At 43.6% G+C, this 20,449-nt stretch overlaps 1 protein-coding gene across 2 annotated transcripts in view; it reads right to left on the bottom strand.

The window, feature by feature from the left end:
• Nucleotides 1-20,449, bottom strand: part of LOC115080506 (diacylglycerol O-acyltransferase 1-like) — a 129,954-nt gene that overhangs the window by 98,127 nt on the left and 11,378 nt on the right. For both annotated transcript variants that reach the window (XM_029584707.1, XM_029584706.1), the window contains exons 2-3: nucleotides 11,044-11,108; nucleotides 4,355-4,493 (exon numbers count right to left, since the gene is read on the bottom strand). In XM_029584707.1, the coding sequence (XP_029440567.1) occupies nucleotides 4,355-4,493; nucleotides 11,044-11,053 (149 nt within the window). In that variant the 5' untranslated portion in view covers nucleotides 11,054-11,108. The remainder of the gene's footprint in view (nucleotides 1-4,354; nucleotides 4,494-11,043; nucleotides 11,109-20,449) is intronic.

Raw genomic sequence — 20,449 nt, 5'->3', positions numbered from 1 at the left:
GTTCCCCACAGAGAGAAGAGGTGCTGTATTTGTATTTTTCATTTTATGGCCAGCTTCCATATTCGAATAGCTTCTTTGCAAAGCTGGTATGAACCTGTGCCTCCTTGTTTGTTCAGGTAAAACACTGCAACTTGGTTGTCCATTTGGATTTGGACTGCTTTGTTTTTGAGATATTGTTGGAGGTCATTGTAAATTGCTCTCAACTCCAAAATGTTGATATGCAGAGATGATTCTTGCATTGTCCAGAGACCATGAGTACAAAGTGATACAATAAGTGCTTCCCATCTATAGTTGGAAGCATTTGTTGACATGATTGACTATTTTGTAACAGGTGTCATCTGTGGGTTGCCTCAGAAATGAACGACCTAATCCCAGGAAAGACAAATCCAACCCACCGACAACAGATGGACTTCCATGTAGGCCAGCCACCTTCCCTTTCTGTTGAGCACTTTAGTGCTGGTGGCCAGTGAGGCATGAAAACTGAGGGAAGCCCAGACACAGGCAGGGAACCAGAGACTTGAAACAGGATAAGGAGCTGAAATGAACCAGAAATCCAGGAAGAAGAAAAAACAGCAGCACTGAATGTAGAAGCTGAAGATAATGAAGTCTTCTGGATACAGGAGTGGAACCAGAGCACGAGGACAGGAAGGTAGTTCCAAGCTCTGGCAACTGACTACTGAGACTGCCTTAGTATAAGTGTCACGGATGTGAGCCATTGGGCTGTGGCGTGGTTAACACAGCCTAGCAGGCAAATCTACTTGGCCCACACTGGCAGCTGATGGACTCACAAGGACTGATCAAGGGCTTCACCTATATCAGCCCCATTCCCTGCAGGTTGAACCCTTGGGGTCCAGGGGCCAGCAGGGCTTAGGCAAGAGTGCTGTAAGGAGCAGTCAGACAAAGTCAAGTCTTGGGCAGAGGTCAGGGGAGGCAGCGAGCAAACAGTATCTGGATCCAGGCCAAGGTCAGGGCAGGCGGCAGGCATGCAAGTTGAGGTCCAAGCTGAGGTCAAGGCAGGCGGTAGTCTAGAAAAATAGTCAATGTCCATAACAAGGGTCTGAACCAGGAGACAGACAGAAATGGATAGACAAGACAAAGACAAGGCACTGGAAACCAAGACATGAGCAGAGCAAAGCAAGGTAACAACGAGGCAAGACAACACACAGGAACAGCAAGCAACATGCACTGCAAGGCAGAAGGATCTGTTGCTGAGGCATCTGCTTGTTGTAGCATCAGGGTTTAAATATCAGAGTTGATGATATCATCAATAAGCGCTGGCTAATGGGTTTCCTGACACATGGCCTTTAAGAGGTGTCACATCATGCTGTGCATGCACCTAAGGAGGCCCCAGGGGCATGACAGAATGGTATTTTGGCCACATAAGCAGCATGGGGAGTTGGGAGTGAGTTCAGCCAGTCGCGGGCTGTTCCACAGCTGGCCAAAACATTACAATGTGTACACATCTATACTGGAAACAAGATGGCCACCGGGAGGGAAGCAAGACAGAGAGTTCAAGTGGCTCACAGTGCCACCTGCAGGCTAGAGGATCACTCGGCAACAGATCCTTACATATTTGTAGTTGATGTATAGGTGTTCCTCTCTGCAGGTTTTTTAAGCTTTGTCACTATCTGAAGGAAGTTCAAAGTGCATACGTTATTGGTACTGTGTGATGAAGCATGTGAGTTTGCTGATGCCAATCTGCTCTGAGGTGCTATTGAGCATATCTCATGTTGAGCTTTACTAGAGGTGTAACATGCACTATGGAGGCCATATGTCCTAGGATTTTCATATATTTCTGTGCTATGATATTGTGAAGACCCTTTAGGGTGCTTATGAGTAACTTGAGTTTTATCGCTCTCCGCAAAAAAAGTATGCCTTGAATCATGTTGATGTCTGTGCCTATGAATTACATGCATTGTTTTGGTTTTAGAGAAGATTTCTGACAGTTGATTATGAAGCCAAGGGTGTGCAGGAATGCAACTATATGCTTTATATCAATTACTGAGGACTTGTAGGAAGCACGCAATATTAGCCAATCATTGAGGTATGGAAACACAAGCAAATTTTCTTTCCTCAACTGGGCTGCACTACTGTTAGGCATTTTGTGAATACCCTTGGGGTTGCTGCTAGTCCAAAGAGTAGGACTCTGTACTGGTAATGCTTTTCTTGCAAAGTAAACTTGAGGTATTTCCTCTGCTTTTTATTGATAAGGAAGTGATGAGTATAAGCATCTTTTAGATCGAATGATGTTAACCAGTTGCTCTGCTGGAATAGCAGTAAGATAATGGCCAGCTTGAATTTTTCTTTTTAAATAAGTATTGAGATCCCCTAGGTTCAAGATGAAGTGGTCGTCGCCTGTTTTCTTTGGAATCAGTATAGGAGTAGCCTAGTGGTTACGAACCAGGGTTCAAATCCTACTACTGTTCCTTGTGACATTAGGCAAATCACTTTACCCTCCATTGCCTCAGATATAAACAAAGATTATAAGCCTTCTGGGAATAGTGAAATACCTACAGTACCTGAGTGTAATCCACTTTGAAGTGCCGAAAAGCAAAATATAAATCCTTTACCTTTCAGGTATCTGCACCTTGTCAATGAGAGTACATCTCAGTACCAAAGCAGCCTGAGATGAAGGAGCCCAGGCCTACTGCAACAAGAGGGAGGCTTGCTCAAGAAGCTACTGCTCAACTTGGCACCAGGAGAGGGAGAAGAGGTTCTGCTCCAGAAGGATTGGCTGCAGTTCTTCAAAAGACTAACACAGTTCCTCCATCTTCCAAGTTTTAAACTTCTAAGAATGCAGAGGCATCTGACCACAATGGAAGCAGTTAGATTGGTCCTAGGCATTGGTAACAAATTATCCCATCCATTGTAATGGATGTCTTCCTACCACACATACAGTCCTTGAAACCACTGATAGTAGGCTTCTTAGTGCAAGACATTTTCTATGAAGAAGTTTCGATTTTTTTTTTAATTTAGCACTGAAAAGTGCTGTTTCAGGACTGCCAAGGTAGCAAGCAATGTTAAAATAGAAAACTTAATGTGTCAAGGATGTGAGCCTATGGGCAGGGGCATGGTTGGCAAATCGTCTAGGCCCTCACTGACAGATGGTGGACATGCCCTTACTGGAACTGGAGCTGGAACTTCACCTATACCAGCATCTGCAGGTTGAGGTCTTGGGTTCAAGGGGCCAGCAGGGCTTAGGCAAGTGTCCCATAAGAAGCAGTCAGATGGGTCAGGAAACGGGCAGAGGTCAGGGCTGGCAATGAGTAGGAGGATGCGGGTCCAGGCTGAATTCAGGGCAGGCAGCAAGAATCAGTATCCAGATCCAGGCCAAGGTCAGGGCAGGCAGAAGTCCAAAGGAGTAGTTGGTGTCCGAAACAGAGATCAGTACTAGGTGGCAGGCAAGGGTCAGAGCCAGGAGACAGGTAGAGACAAACAGGGCAAACAAGGTACTGGGACAAGGACAGACAAGGTACTGGGACAAGGACAGACAACCAAGGCAAGGCAGAGCAACGAAGAGGCAGGTGAGGAAATAAGGTAGGGCAAGGAAACAGGAAGGTAAAGCACAGAAGAACGAGCAGCAACACACACTGCAAGGCAGGAGGCCAAGTTGCTGAGGCAATCTTCTGGTAGCGTGGCTGGTTTAAATATCAAACTGTGACAACATCACTGAGCACCGGCAGTCTGTTTTCTGCCTCAGGGCCCTTAAGTGTTGGCATGGTGTGCATGCATGCACACCTAGGGAGGCCCAGGGCAGAGCGGCATGGAGGTATTTCAGCATGGGTTGGCAGTGGCAGAGGCTTTTGTAGGTAAGTGCAGCAAGTCACAGGACCGGCCAAACATTACATAATGATGCTAAGAGATATCACCTGAAGAAAAAGCAGAGAGATAGGGTACACATCCATGCTGAAGCTTGGACAAAAAAAGACTGAGAGACTCATGAGGCAACATCCGCATGGGAATCCTGCACGTGCTCAGTAGAGCAAAAGCGCTAAGAGAGAGGGGTCTGTTCAGCACCGTCAAATGATGACACCCACATGTCATGGCTAATTCATCCCTATTTGTCAACGGAAAGCTTAAATGTCACAGAGTAGCCAGAGGCAAACAAATAGGATATAAAAATGAAACTAGATGACTTGATATTACACAGTAATATTAACGTTACTCTATTAAATTCTGCCTTTTTTTTTTAAGTGTAGAGGTTTTATCCTCCTACAAATAACATTAGGGCTCCTGCAACAAGTGGCATTAGCATACCTTTTCAGTATATATTTAACTGACTTTTTAAAAATAATTTTGCAGATAAGACAATTATAACATTGTGCTATTGCTTTCCTTGATACCCCACAAGTACCTCAAACTATCTATTTCATCTATCCTTATCTCTTGTTCAACAAGGGTGTTCTCCGTCTCCAGAAACATAGACATCCTAGTGCAAGAGGCCATAGGGACTTTCCTTCTTCTTCTCATGGGGGACATATTCCGACGTCCTCCTACAGACAAACCAAACAATCCATTGGTGTCACTATCCTTCCCTCCCCATAGATATCCCAAATCAAATTCTATTAATAGCCACCCAAAGATACTCATTTCATCCTTTAGCTATCATAATTTGATGTTTCTTTTTCAATTTAGTTTTTATTAAGAAATATATGCGACTTACAACCATTACAAAAAATAGACAGAAGATACATTTATTTCATTAATGCAATATATAAACTTTTATCTGTCCCCTATCTCCCCTCCCCCCTTCCACCCAGACTTGTTTTACCCAAACCTCTCAGGCTGATCAGACATATTAAAGAACTCTTACATTCAACATTTTCATTCCAAAACAATACTTTTTACAAATAGCTAAGTATAAATATATATAAATACTTAAGTTAAATATCACAGCAAAGTTCAAAAGGTTTCCATATTTTTTTTAAATTCATAAGGTTATGATGTTGTATAGCTGTCAGCATTCCCATATAATAAACCCTACAAATATGTTGAAGTAAAGATGTCAAAGAAAGTAAATTTATCTTCTTCCAGCAAGCTGCTACAATAATGATTTGCAAACCAGTAATCTCAATTTTGGAGCAACACTGGATGCTACAAATCCTAATAAAAATAATTTAGAATCTTGGTGATTTCCTGAATCAGTTTTATCACCATGTCCCACAATTCCATTATATGAAAAAAAAAGTCCCAGTCCACCCCACAATTACGCCAACAATCACTCAACTTTTGGAGAAATCTTTTGTATGTTTATGTTTATTAATACTTGATTAATCGCAATTAATTACAAATGTAAAACCAAGCAAATTACAAATTAAAATAGGCAAAGCTAACAAAGCAATATACAGATAAAATAAACAAAATTAGTAATAAAAACTACAAATCAAATCTAAAAAAAACCCCAAAAAAACAAAATTCCAAAAAAAATAAATATAGATAAAATACAAATAAGAAAGCATATGCTGGCTTGTGAAAAAGCTTGTACAAACAAATAAGATTTTAGTGCCTTCCTAATTTTAAAAAATCTTTCTCAAGACGAATATTAAGAAGTAAAGAATTCCAAAGGTGAGGAGATAGGTAAGAAAAACAAATTACATGTGAGCATGAATAAGACCACAGATTGGCATACATTAAGTTAATATAAGTATAGCTTTATTTCACCTTTATGTAGGTAGGTGGGTAAATGTGTGTATGTATATCGGGTTTGGTGGATAACAACAGTGATATGGTGTTCTGTTGTCCGTATGTCCTTTGCTATTGGTTAACAGCATTATGGGAAATGATTGGTGAATCCCTTGCTTTGAAAAAACATTTAAAAATGGCATCTGTTTGCGTATTTGGTGCAGTACAGCATGTCTATGAGGCACTAGTTCAGAGAGCTGTAAGCATAGTTTAGATCTCTGTGTAGAAGTTTAAGTAATTGGTAGTTCTATTATAGTTTTTAGGAATTGTAACAGAAATGAAAATTGGTTCTTACCTGCTAATTTTCGTTCCTGTAATACCACAGATCAGTTCAGAGAAGTGGGTTGTGTATCCCTACCAGCAAGTGGAGTCAGAGAGCAAAGAACTTTGGGCACTGCCATATATAGAAGAGTGCCAATTGCCGTCCCTCAGTATTGACCTGTACCCAAGCCCATGCAAACAGAACTAAGGAACTCATGCAAACAGAACTAAGGAACAAAGGGTAGAAACCAACAAAAACTAACTACCACTTTGCCCCATGAACACATAAACCGAACAAACTTCAAAGAGCTGCTCCATCAAATTTATCTGCAAAAGGAGCATCGTGAAAAAAGAAAGAAACATAGCAAAGTCTAGCAAGACAGTCTTTCAGTAACTGAAGAAAAGGGGTGGGCCTCTGGACTGATCTGTGGTATTATAGGAACAAAAATTAGCAGGTAAGAACCAATTTTCATTTCCTGAATATACCCAGATCAGTCCAGAGAAGTGGGATGTACCCAAGCCATCCTACACTGGGCAGGAACCCGAAAGACCCGCACGCAGGACACTCTCACCAAAGGACGATTCATCAGAAGCCTTAATGTCCAGCCGATAATGCTTAGTGAAAGTGTAAAGCGAGGACCACACAGCCGCCCTACAGATTTCCTGAGGCGACAGCAACTGACATTCTGCCCAGGAAATCGCTTGGGACCTGGTGGAATGAGCTCTGAGACCCAAAGGCACTTGGTGTCCGCGGGCTATGTATGATAAACAAATGGCCTCTTTAATCCAATGAGAGATGGATGCCTTAGAAGCTTTGTCCCCCTTCTTAGGACCACCAAACAGAATGAACAAATGATCGGAACGTCGAAAATCATTGGTAACTTCCAGGTACCTCAATAAAATGTGTCGTACGTCCAAAAGATGAAGGTCCCTGCCCTGAGAGGACTCCCGAGACCACTGAGGAAACCCCGGAAGCTCCAGTCTGATTGATGTGAAAGGACGATACCACCTTCGGAACGAAGGATGGAACCATGCGCAATGACACCCTATCATCGTAGATCCGAAGAAAGGGGTCACGACACGACAATGCCTGTAACTCTGAAATCTGACGCGCCGACCAAATGGCCACTAAAAAGACTGTTTTCAACGTCAGATCCTTCAGCAAAGCTCTTCGGATAGGCTCGAAAGGAGGACCACAAAGTAGCCGAAGCACTAGGTTCAAACTCCAATCAGGACACACAGAATGGACGGGAGGCCGCAAATGTTTAACATCCTTGAGAAACCGAGCAATATCCGGGTACACGGCCAGCGAACAACCGTTAAACTTTCCAATCAAAGCACCCAGAGCCGCCACCTGAACACGAAGGGAATTAAATGCTAAACCCTTAGCGAGCCCCTGTTGTAGAAACTCCAGGACCCGAGGGACATCCACAGCTAAGGGATTGCAACAACACTGATGGCAACATGATTCAAACAGTTTCCAGACTCCAACATAGGCTATAGAGGTGGCTGGGCGTCTCTCCTGCAGGAGCGTGGAAATGACCTGTTCGGAATAACCCTTCAAGCGTAAACGTAGCCTCTCAAAAGCTAAGCTATGAAAGAGAAGTTATCCTCCCAATCCGAAAATATGGGACCCTGTCGAAGCAAACGCGGCAGATGAGCTAGCTGCAAGGGACCCTCTAGAGCCAAGCAAACCAGATCCGCGGCTAAAACAGGAGGAGAATCCTCCTCATGCGATTCTCGGCGCAATGAATCCCTCCCCCCCTCCGGAGGGGGTGGACGGTCCCGAAGAGCCCTCCATCCCAGAGGAGCAGGCGGAACAAAGATTAGCCGGATCGAGTGCCTGACCGCACACCCCACACGCGCGGCAGGCCGCCGATTTAGTGCGGGACCCATGAAAAAAAACCAATCAGCCACGCGGTGGAAGTTTGAGGAGAAATGGCCGTTGCAGAGAAAAAAGTGCACACCGCTGGAGACGCGAGAAAATCAAGCCGGCAGGCCTAATTAAAAACAGCTGAGCCTGCAAACGTGACGAAACGCGCCATCAAATGGGCCTTGTAGTACAGCTTACCCTCTTCCCTCAGAGGCAACTCGGAGCGCTGGGAGCTGAGGGAAAACGCCGACCAAATCCCTGAATGGCCGCTGAGGCCCTCCCTGCTCTGACTCCTTACTTTCAGAAAAAGAAATGCAGCCGCTAGACTTCTTTTTTTTTTTTTTTTAAACTTTATGGAGCCTCATGCATGGAAAGTCGAGGGAGCAGATGAAGTGGCTTCGGTGGGGAAAAACACTAGGAGCCCCTTGGCCTTCACCCACCAAGTCGCAGTGGGCGAAACCTAGGCTGGATGCCCAGCTTCCACTGAGGGATGGCCCACAAAGGTGCCTAACACCTCAGGAAGCGCTATCAGAAAAAGAAAAAAATCACTATCTAACAAAAATCAAAACACAATGACTAAAAACTAACTAAGACTGCAGGAGTGCATCTCTTCCACCTCTGGAGTCAGAGAAATACTGAGTGACTGCAGGTGGCACTCTCGTTATGTAGCAGTGCCCAAAGTTCTTTGCTCTCTGACTCCACCTGCTGGTAGGGATACACAACCCACTTCTCTGGACTGATCTGGGTATGTTCAGGAATGTTGATTATGACAAACGTGAGATGAATAATTTTTATGATTTTTTTGTAGAAAGTTTTGCACTGTTTCATCAGTTAAAGAGCCTCTGAAGAAGGTTATGAAACATGGCCGGTGTAGGGCTTGTTTTTGGATATGGATATGTGAACTGTTTGCCTTGTCAGCTCTATAAAGAGATAAGTACAGTTATACTTGTTATGCAGATGAAAATAGTTATTAAAAAATGGTAAACAACAACTTCATCAGAGGACTATTAAATGAGACCAAAAATGTAGTCAGGGCCCATTAACTGGAACCAATCAATGAGTATTCAAAAGTACAATCATCAATATAAATTCAAGCAAGACTGGAACTGCGTGGCGTTGTCCCAGAGCATATGTAAACATCCAAATGGGCTTTACAATAGATTGTAACAGCTGTTGAACTTGGGAAACTTGACATATATCGTCCTACATCCACATCTATAAATCAAAAGAAAATTGCCCTTATCAACCTAATAAATGAAGGTTGACCGACGTGCCGCAAATGCGCAGTAGAGAGCAGCTCTACTGCGCATGTGCGGGCGAGCACGTTGGTCTTAGGCAGCGTAAAGAAAAAAAAACATGGCGGCGGCGGTAGCGGCGGGCGGCGGCAGCGGGAGCGGGCGGCAGCAGCGGTAGCGGCAGCGGGCGGTGGTGGTAGCGGCGGCAGCGGCCAGTAGCGAGGGAGGGAGGAGAGAGAGAGAGGGAGGGACGGACTGAGTGGGAGGGACGGAGAGAGGGAGTGGGAGGGAGTGACTGAGTGAGAGGGAGGGACTGAGTGGGAGGGAGGGAGGGATTGAGTGAGGGGGAGGGACTGGGAGGGAGGGACTGAGTGAGGGGCAGGGACTGGGAGGGAGGGACTGAGTGAGGGGCAGGGACTGGGAGGGAGGGACTGAGTGAGAGAGAGGGAGGGACTGAGTGAGAGGGAGGGAGGAGTGGGGTGAGTGTGTGGGAGGGAGGTAGGGGGTGGGGAAGAGTGAGGGGAGAGGGAGAATGAGGGAGAGTTGAGAGACAGGGATGTGAGTAAGTGGAAGGGGGAGAGGGAGAGGGAGAATGAGGGAGAGGTGAGAGACAGGGATGTGAGTAAGTGGAAGGGGAGAGGGAGAATGAGGGAGAGGTGAGAGACAGGGATGTGAGTAAGTGGAAGGGTAAGAAGTTGTGGAGCAGAGAAAAAGGGAGTGGAGGAGGGCTGAGGGGAGGGGATGGGATTGAGAGAGGGTGGGGAGTGACTGAGGGAAGGGGAGAGAGGTGGGAGTGACTGAGGGAAGGGGAGGGAGGTGAGAGTGAGGGGAAGAAGGCAGTGGGAGACAGAGGGTGAGTAAGACTGAGTGGAGGAAAGGGGAGGAGTGAACGAGGGGAAGGGGGAGAGAGGGAGAAAAAGTGTAGAAGGGTGCTGTGTTAGAAAATGGACTGAAAACAAAATGTAATGTAGCCCGTTTTAACGGGCTTAACGGCTTGTAAATGTATAAATCATACTCATGAATGAGCCGCAAAAATACTTTTGTTGAAATATAATCTTACCTGTTCAGCATTCCCTTAAATACCCTATATTAGGACATCGCCGTACCCTGTTCCACCATTCAACAGCTGTTACAATCATATTTGGATGTTTTCATATGCTCCAGGACAAAGCCATGCAGTTCCACTTCTTGCTCAAACTGAATTTTCATTGACTGGTTCCAGTTAATGATCCCCTGACTAAATTGTTGGTCTCACTTAACAGTCCCCTGATGAAGCTGTTGTTTACAGTGAAACAAAGGTCCTTTGCAGGGACGAGACCAGTATAATCTGGGATGACTGTATGAATATCCTTAAAATAATAATATACATGGAATTAGTGTTGTAACAGCAAGATGCTGCTTAGGATTTGACAGATTTATTATTTTAAATTAATATGTATGTGGGGTTGGTATGGTGGATTAGCATAACAGCTGATTAGGTCAGTGTTAATAAAGGTTATAGTATGTACAATGATGGGGTAATACTGTATGTGTGTATTTTTATATATGTGTGTGATTATGCTTCTATTTATTAAAATAGTATTTCCTTTGTAAAATATACAACCGGATCTCTTCATGTAAATTTAAAAGGAAAGTGCCATTAACTACAAAATATAAAAATAATACTCCTTCCCTCAGAAGGCTTTCATGTATTTTAATAATTTTGTGATACCTCCCCATTAACAAAAAAATAGGACACTTAAAGAGCAAAACAGTGGAAACTGGGTTGACCATCTCAATTTCAGACAGCCCCTAACTCCCTTGATGCAGTTTAGATGATGATGTCATGGTGCTGGGAGCTGGAGGAGGTAGATATGAATGTCAGACTCGGGGAGAGAATGCTACAGACACTAGTTTTATTGATACAGTAATTGTTATAGAAAAAGTTGCAAACAGGAAGAACTTAAAGAAACTTACATCAGATAGGAAAAATATAGAAAAAATCCAACTTACGGATATCCATCCTGGCATGAGTTTGCCACAACAATCATGTCCCAGATTTTTAACATGTGAGGTGTCTACAAAGCAATAGCAAGGACAGTCAGTTCCATTTATGAAGAAACGTTCAGGTGAATTTTCAAAAAAGAGTTATGCATGTAAATGTAAGATACTATTGTAGCAATTTTCAAAAGTCATTTACCCATGTCGAGCATTTAATGCAGGTAAAATCTATTGACAATTCAATATATTATAGCAATTTTCAAAAGCTTACTTACATGGGTTGTACTGAATTTTTATTATTTTATTATCTTATGCACTGTTTTTATATGTAATGTAATTATTGTAAACCGATGTGACGGTATTTTCCAAACTCCGGTATAGAAAAACTCAACAAATAAATAAATAAATAAAATGTAAAACCCTGCTTTTGAAAATCAGGCCCTTTGTTTTTATGCACATAGGTTCAATAACTTGTTTGCTTTATTATACCCAATGCATATTTAGCCTTGCTTCCTTAACAAACAGGGCCTTAGCAAATGGCTGAGTATGTCTGTCCCCTGCCCCCCTTTGACAACATTGAATAAGACATGCATAAGAGTCAACTTCAATACATTATATCTTGACAATCAGTGGTCTGATTCTTATAAAATGTTGTATCTAGGCATTGGATAGAATAACCTTTAATTGGCATAACTGGAATGTAGATAGCCCCCTAGTAATCAATTGTTTACAATATGTGGTGGTTTCAATCACTTGTTTCTATTGCATAACATTTCTTATGAAATTGCTCTCTGTATTTTTCCTTGCACTTCACTTTGTAATTATTGATAACCTAAGTCTGATTATAATTGACTCTGAACAGCAGAAGTTTGGTGTAATTTGAGTATATGAAAATGAATATAAATATGAAGGGATTATGTTGTCTTTTTAAATGATCAATTATACTATTTTTACAATCCAGAATATATTTCCAAACTGATTACATATGGAAAGCTTTGAATATAGATTTTTACATCCATTGGTAATACTGCATACAAACGGAATACAGGCTATTTTAGTGTTGCGCTCCTGCTCGCGGGCCTAGCCATGAGTAGGCGCTTACCTTCGCGGCAGGAACCACAATCACTGCTCTTCACCGTGGCAGGGAGCCGCGGACTTCGGGGCTTCCCACAGCAGGGAGTGCCACCAACGCCTTCATCCATCTTACGGCCCGGAGGCCGCTGTCCTTGGGCTCCCTTGCGGCGTGGAGCCGCTCCCCAGCCTACCTTCTGAGGCAGGAAGCCGCCTCTGGCCTCCGGCGTCGGGGGTCAGTGTCTGTGCAGGGCCGCTGGCCATGGTCCTGAACAACTTCCTGCTTCTTGTTCCTAAGGCGCAAGCCGCGCCTCCTTCAGTGATTTAAAGGGCCAGCCTCCTGGCCCCACCTGGACTCCTCCCAGGGCGTTTCCTGATCTTCAGCCCTATATAGGGCCCAGCTTCCAGTCCTTAGTTGCCTTCGCAAGGAGTTAGTTCCTCTCAAGCACTTCTCGTCTTCGCTCCTGCTGGTATTTCTTGTTGTTCATGGGATCCCTCATCGTTCTTCATGTTTGTGGTCTCTTCTGGATTGTCTCTCGTCTTGCCCTGAAGTTTCGTAGTCTTCCTGATGTTCCTTCCTGATGCCTTGTCTCTGCTTCTGCTTCCTGGAGCCTTGGTTCCTCATTGCTATCTCTTCTGGTGTGCCATGTTGGGTCTCGTCACCTCGTGGCATGGGTCTGTCTTCTCATCTGCAGCGCAAGCCTCCAGAGGGTCATCGTCACCTGAAGCCAAGTCTCTTCTTTGTCCCGTGTCTCATGTCTGAAGCCAAGTCTCATCTTGGTCTTCGAATGTTCTTGTGGCTGCTCCGTCCATGCCTATGACTGAACCTGCTCTGTTCCAGCATGGTCCGTGACCAGCCATGGGCGGCTGTGTAGGGCGTGTCTCGGTGCAGGCTTCTACTGAATCTTCGCCATGTTCCGGCTTCATCTTTCATGTATTCGTCTGGAGTCTGCTCCGCACTCAAGCGTGGTCTGCGACCAGTCCCGTGGGTCCGCCCTGTGGTGGGCTGTATAGGGCGTGCTGCTTCGCAGCCTCAACCCAGTACTTGACTTTGTTCCTGAGCCTTGATCCTGAGTTTTCGTGCTCAAGCCTCTCATCTGTGTCTTCACGTCTCCAAGTTCTTCGTCTTGAGTCTTCATGTTCCAAAGCCTTCGTCTGCCCTTGTCTGGCCTGCTGCTTTGCTGTTCCCAGTGGCAGGTCCGAAAGAGCTTGGAGTAGTCGGAGGACCACTCAGAGACCAACCTTGCATGGTTGGTCTCACTCAGGCTGTGCAAGTCAGCAGGGGCCTTGCTTCCTGGTCTCAGCCCAGGCTCGGTCATGTCTCGCCTGCCTCGGTACCGCCTTGGAGCCCTCTGGGGTTGTGCCGAAGTCCAAGGGTACACAATCTCCTCGGAAATGGGACCACTCTCCTAGTGCTCCTGAACATTTAGAATGTGACACTGTCTAGTGGCTCTCACTTTTATGCAAAAATAGAACACAATACCAAGGATTTCTCCAAATCCACCTAGTACAATCAAATTATGTTCCAAATTACTTAAAACAGGAACCTCAATCATGTGTATAAAGCAGGATTTAGAAGTAATGAAGCATAAAATTAGATTTTAAAAGATTCAAGAGAATCTGTAAGGTAGTGTAACTTATGATCTTTACTTAAATATATATATATATATATATATATATATATATATATATATATATATATATATATATATAAATAATAGAACCCACTGTTTCTGGCTTCTTGTGCACTGATATAATTATTACAGGTATTTTGACCGTATGTTAAAAAAAATGTGATGATCTGTGGCCTAAAGTATCGCAGGCCTCTCCAGTGAGCCAGTCATCCAGATACAGATACATCAACACACCCTTCTTTTGCAATGTGGCCACCCTCACCACCATCACTTTAGTGAAGGTACATGGAGCCATCGCCAGCCAAAGGGCTTCAAAACAAAAAATATTCCCTTAGGACCATGAACCTCAGGAATCTCTGGTGCTCCAGCCTGATGACTATGTGCAGGTACACCTCTATCAAGGCAAGAAATACCAAGAACTCTCCCTTGTATACTGACCGTTGCCTTGCCTCCCACTCCACTCCCCACCACAGACACCATAGGCTGAGAGGATGTCCCAATATGGGCAAAAGCTGTAGGAGTTGACTGTGGATCCAAGATAGTGACCTGAGTAGACGCATTGGAGTTTGCTCCTGTTGGTGCCTTCTTTGTTTTTTCTTCATGCCGCATTCTGCAAGGAAACATCAAGCATGGGAGCGTGAGTCTGAGACTGCTCTACTGGCTCATTACCTTTAGGACTGATGGACACCCATGTTGTCCGGGAGGCCAAAGCTTCGGGAGGAAGCTCGCGGCAGGGTGTTCAGGAGGAAGTGGAACCCACCACCCTGCAAGAGTCACAAACAACTCTGTCCCCGGAGGATCGAAGGGCCCCGGAAAATCCGGCAGAGGCCCATTTCTCCAGCCAGCCCCATGATCCTCTCTTTGGGGAGAAGGGGGAGGATTCCATAGTGAGCCTGGAAAGCAAGAGTGCTCTGGAAGACTTACCAGAGCCAAGTAGAGCCTCTGCTTGTTCCGGGGAAGTTACAGATCGTTCAGTTTTATACCAGCTACAGTGGGAGGAAATGGATATTCCCTCAGCCTTAAAAAAAGACCTGGTAAGGCCTGAAATAATCTCTTTAGATACAATATGGGACGCTATTCAAACTCTAAATTAAAATATTTTCCAACAGTTAAGACCAGTTGTGGAGGTTATTAAAAATATGGATCAGAGATTAAAAATAGTGGAACAATCTGTGACTGAAAACAAAGCATCCTGTCTTTCCTTGAGAGAAGCGGTTAAGGAATCTTTAATTTAACCCAAAATGTTATTAGCAAAAACCAGATCATTTCTAAACAAGATGGAACTTCTTGAAAATTAAATAAGGGGGAAGAATTTAAGGTTTATAAATTTTCCAAAAGATCTTCTGACTCCACCTAAAGATATGTGGAAAAAATACCTTATACGAATATTGAAAATAATTGAGCAAGCTTTGCCATTAGTCTCCAGAGTGTACTACATCTCCCCCTTTAAAAAGGACTCTCTCTCTCACAAAGAATTCCAGGTTTTAACTCTGGTTATTCCTGACTTGGACATCACTAACATTCTGGAAACATCTCAAAGGGATCAAGTCAAACCTTAATAGTCTCCTTCTTACTAAAATCTGACAAGGAATGGATCTTGAGGATCTTTTTCCGACATCGTACAGAGACATTCCTGGATATGAAAATCATTGCCTTCTCAGATCTCGCAAGATCCACCCAGTTGAAGAAGAGATAATTTCTTCAATTGAGGCCCCAAGTTTTACAAGTGGGAGCCCTTTTCCTACTAAAATACCCATGCAAATGTGTGGTTAAATATCAGAATTTGTCTTATGTTTTTTATTTGCCCTCTTGAAGTGTAAAGAGCTGCCTGTAAGCTCTTCTTCTCCTATAGCTGATGTTTAAGCGCTATTTATCTGAAACCTTAAACAATCATTTAATATTGGCTCCTGTATCAGATCCTATATTGCATTGCATACGTTTTTCCTTTGGATGTGTTTGGATCCACCATTTAAGGACTAGATATGCAGAGGTGTTTGTTTCTATTCTGTCATTTTCTATCACTATATGTTACCTTTCTCTGCTTGCAAATTCAAGTATTTTCTTGAAATATATTGTGCAAATTCATAAAGAAAAAATTAAGAAAAAAAAAGTCGTAGTAGTCAAATTGCTTTGAGCATCTAAACAGCGCTGTCACAAATGGAGAAAGAACGAGGACTTAATTACTATCAGACAGCAAGCTTTACATATAGCAAGGCGCTTGGACCTGTTCATCCCCGGTGCCTAGCTTTCCTGAACCTTGGCTCTAGGTGGCCTCCTGTGTGCACACCAGTGCTACTCGGGCGTATACACTCATCCCTCCAGGACGCACGTGCACAAGTACTTGAGCAAATATGCGCAGATACACACGCTCAAATCTGGGCCGTGTTCTTATACACACAGGTCCCTAAGCATGCAACTGCCACGCGGCGAGAATGCATGCACATGCCTTATGCACACGGGAAAAGAACCACTGCTGAAGCCTACCACACAACTAAGCAAAGTCTGCCTGCACCTTCAGTGCGTTTAGTCCTGGTTCCATTTAACATCCAGCACAAAACATCATTGGCCTGAAAAGCTTCTCAACAGCTCAGGCCTCCTGACTGGCCAAGAATCCATGGAGACTAGGACCAAGAGCCAGCATCCCGCTAAACATGCTTTGTGCATAAGCCAATTAAAACTGGCAGAAGACCTCTACCAGAACCAGAGACTGCACCTCTGTGGGACAGGGAATTGCCGGCGATAGTTGAGGAGGGAATTCCCCTGCCTCTCCCGCTGATGTTGCTAGGGAATCGAAAACATCTGCTGTTTCCACGCTGACAGGTAAAGCCTCAGCGCTAGACCCAATCACCCGCGAGGCTTGTTCTCCCAGTATGGTCTTGCTTGACGCACATCCTCAAAACGCCATGCTGCTTTTGCCACACGCACACACCGTTCCTCCCCGCACCTGTGGCACCACCAGCACCTCAATGGCAATCAGGGAACAGTCCCTCAGCTCCACGGAGCCAACAATCGGTCTCTTCCGCTGACAGAGAAGCTGTTGAAAAACCCCATCGATGAGTGCCTCGAGCTGCTAAGATAGCTTCCCCTCCTGGAACCCCACCTCTGCACAGATCCTTGATCTCTTTTTTTTTTTTTTTTACTTTCTGAGAACAAATAAAGATACACAGAATCCAATACTTTCCTTTGGTGCAGAGGTTCAGGTTCCAGGAGCGCAGGCCGCATGGCAGATCAGAAAAGAGATGATATCTCTAATAAAGCTATAAATGGTATTCTTTAAGCTGAGGACCTGATTGAAAACTGTTTTTTTCTCCTAGTCATTTGGTGTTATAAGTAGGTGGACCTAATTGAAGAATTTATTACACTTGTTTGGAATTCAATGAGAGATGGTGTCCCGAATTGAGAACTATTCCTTGTCTCACATGTCATTTCTGGTTTAGTGCTTTAGGAGTTCCTCCCTTCCGCCATGTTTAAAGGTAGATATAAAGGGATTTGTCAAGGGTAGCTATTAAGACCAACAGTTTAGATGAAGATATTCAATTCATCCCATTTCAAGCTTGAAAGAGATGTGAGCGTTCGGAATGAGAAACCCCTTGAGGCAGATGGACGATCGAAACATGATATCGTGTCAGGGTTTCATCAGACTTTGAATGACAAGATAAGTACAGTTATTGCGTGAAGCTCACTTAAAAAAGAAAAAGACAAATTGCTTTAAAGAATTGGGACTTGTTTTTGGAATTTTAAATACAAAATAAGTTGTTATATAAAGAAAAGTGGACTTTCAACTTAAAGGGGCTTTTACAATTTTATTAGCCCAGTGAGTGTCGGTCCTACACAAATTTTGTAAGAAAAAGAGCTAAATTCACAAAGTGTGTTATATTGGAATCTTTTTTGAAATATATGACCAGTTGACCATTTGTTTTACTTGATGAGATCAGAAAAGAGCCAGACCACTGGCTATATCAGTCTCCTTTCGTCAAACTTTAGCAACCCGGCCCAGGACAAACCCTGCTCCACTGGGCTTACAGTGCAGACTGCCAGCAGATTCCACTGCTGTCTCATGGGGAATGAGGGATCTGGACCACAAGCTGTCCACCCCATGGACCTCCAGGGTCACCAACGCCCTGTTCGTCTGCCTCAAACCAGGGGGGATGGCACCACCAGGGCCTCACAATCCCCTGGGAGGATCCAGAAATTTTGTCTTTTAATCTTTTTTTTTCTTTCTCTCCAGACTGCAGGTTTTACACCATCTATCATCTGCTGGAGACACAGAAATACTGAGGGACTGCAGGTGGCACACTGGGTTATGTACAGTGTCAGTAAAACTTTCTCTGTCTCTATCTGCTGGCAGGAAGGCAAAACCCAAGAGTCTGGACTGATCTGGGTATGTATAGGGAAAAGATCTTTCTTGAAGTCACTCTAACCAGATGCATGAGGATTGGCTTGACCTGCCAGATGAACATGTGCTAGCACTTCTAAGAAGGTCTGTATTTCATGACAGTCATATCTTCTTCCTAAGGGCTGCATGAGGGGTCAGGCCAGGGTGAGGCACCTCTCATGGCTGATCTGAGATTACTGTTTGCATATTATTACTTAGGGAATTATTTTCCAGCATTCATCTACTCGCAGAAAAAGCAGGTGCAAATGACCCGCAGCAAGCTTCAAAGTGAAAATACACACATACTTTTGCTTTGAGAATTGGTACAAAACCCACAGGTAAAAAGCACACACAGACTCTGTCCCCTTAATATCTATAATCGCACACTTCATATTTTGCCCCCTTCCCCTTCCCCAAGCAATCAATGCAAAGAGGAATTGGAAGAAAACTGTAAAGGTACATATGTGAATCTGAAATGCCATCCATGGGAGAACTTTTCCTTCCTGACTTACACACCCTCGGGAATGCCTTCTGTCAATGTGGCTAAAAGACCACGCATTGTGGAACAATGCACAAACTTCTAACTATATTAAGGAAAGGCAATTTTTGGACAGCCAATTAACACAGATAAAACACTTTTTAACCCATGTAAATTGCTTTGAAAAATGTCCTCCCCGGGTATGAGGCTCCTTAGTGCAGCCCACATATATCTTTTTCTGCTTCCTGCTCCGTACCTGGCTAGAGGCTCTAATGCATGGAAAACAGTAGCTTCTTGTATAGGAGAACTGGCTACCAAAGGTCCCCCATCTGTTTACTCTGGCACCTGGCTCTCTTGCTGCCACCCACCCTCATCTCCCCCTCCTCTTCATATACACACATACTCTTTCTCCCTCCTTCTGAAGGAAAGAAAAAAATAAACAGAAATTCTTTTCAGCTCATTAGAGAAGTTGCCTTTGTGGCAAGGAATTCCACACTCCCTCAGAGCCTGATTCTGTCTCACCACCAGCATAACATTCCAGGCATTGGTCGTCAGCATAGCATAGACAGGAATCGGGTAAGGAGAACTGCCACATAACTAGTTCAAATATACCCACAGCCTTATACTACAAGCACTATCAGAACAGCAGAAGCAAGGCCAAAGGACAATTGTACAAAACGCTGGATACATGTAGGTCTATTCACTGTTATCATTCAGAAAGCCAGGAAATGGCCAAAAATAACAATTATATACAACTCAAGATACACTCAGAGCTTTACCTTCAAGACAGTAGGGACAAGATCTTAACCTGCAAACATCTATACAACTCCATACATTTTCAAGCCCTCGCATCCTGAATGCTCATAACACAGCAAAGACAGGGATTAAAACAAATACCTATTTTGTATTTATTTTGTCCTTGGTATCATCTCTCACTGTCTTCACAGCAGACCCTGAAACTGGTTTTTCATGGATCATTGACTTCGGCAACAAGAAAGGAATTTGGTGCTTGTATTCATTTAAAAATCCGTTAACATACAGTGGAATGAGTTGTAGAAGTGTGATAGTGGGTAGAATGCATGTGGGATAAAATGGGGAAAAGATAGCATTGTTGACTGTTAAACTTGTTTAACCATAACACACAGTGGGGTGAATTTTCAAAGGAGTTACCCGCATAAAATTAGCATATGTACGTGTAAGTAGCCTGTAATCATGTACATAGTAATTTATACAATCACCAAACAAACAAGGAAAAAGAAAAAACAAATATCACACGGCTGTGCTCTAAAGGTTATATTCAAAAAAGATTTTGTTCAAAGAAAAAATTTTTTGAAATTTTTTGAAATAAGACTGACCGTATCGGCAAGCCTGGCGACAAGTCCCTGGAATCATTCAACAGGGGTTGTCCGGACTTCTCATCATTTACAGTCAACCTTAAATGCACTATTTTTTACTACCTTAAATACGCTATTTTTTACTGTACTTTTTATTTTAATTTTTTAGTTATTTTTTGAATTTTTCAAGGTATTTTCAATAAAATTTGTAAATCCAGAGCAAATTATTTATATTTTTAACTCAGTCCAAGAATTTATTTCCTATGTCAAAGGACAAGAAAATAAAATAGTTTCGACACCCGGCCGATGTTTCGCTGCTGCTTCCTCAGGAGCGCTAATTTTCTTCAAGTATCTCCCGTCGGTATTTATTTCACCGGGAGCATACTGACATCCTTCTTGCCCAGATAGTATTTCAAAGGTTGGAATTAACCTGTGGTGTCTCCCGCCAGTATTTATTTCTCAGGGAGATATCCGCTACAATTCAAAAGCGGTTTAAATCTCCTACACCCGCCAGATTTTCGGCGGT

This window comes from Rhinatrema bivittatum, chromosome 19, assembly GCF_901001135.1.
Source record: "Rhinatrema bivittatum chromosome 19, aRhiBiv1.1, whole genome shotgun sequence".
Taxonomy (NCBI): Eukaryota; Metazoa; Chordata; class Amphibia; order Gymnophiona; family Rhinatrematidae; genus Rhinatrema; species Rhinatrema bivittatum.
This window is presented reverse-complemented; position numbering and strand designations above follow the sequence as displayed.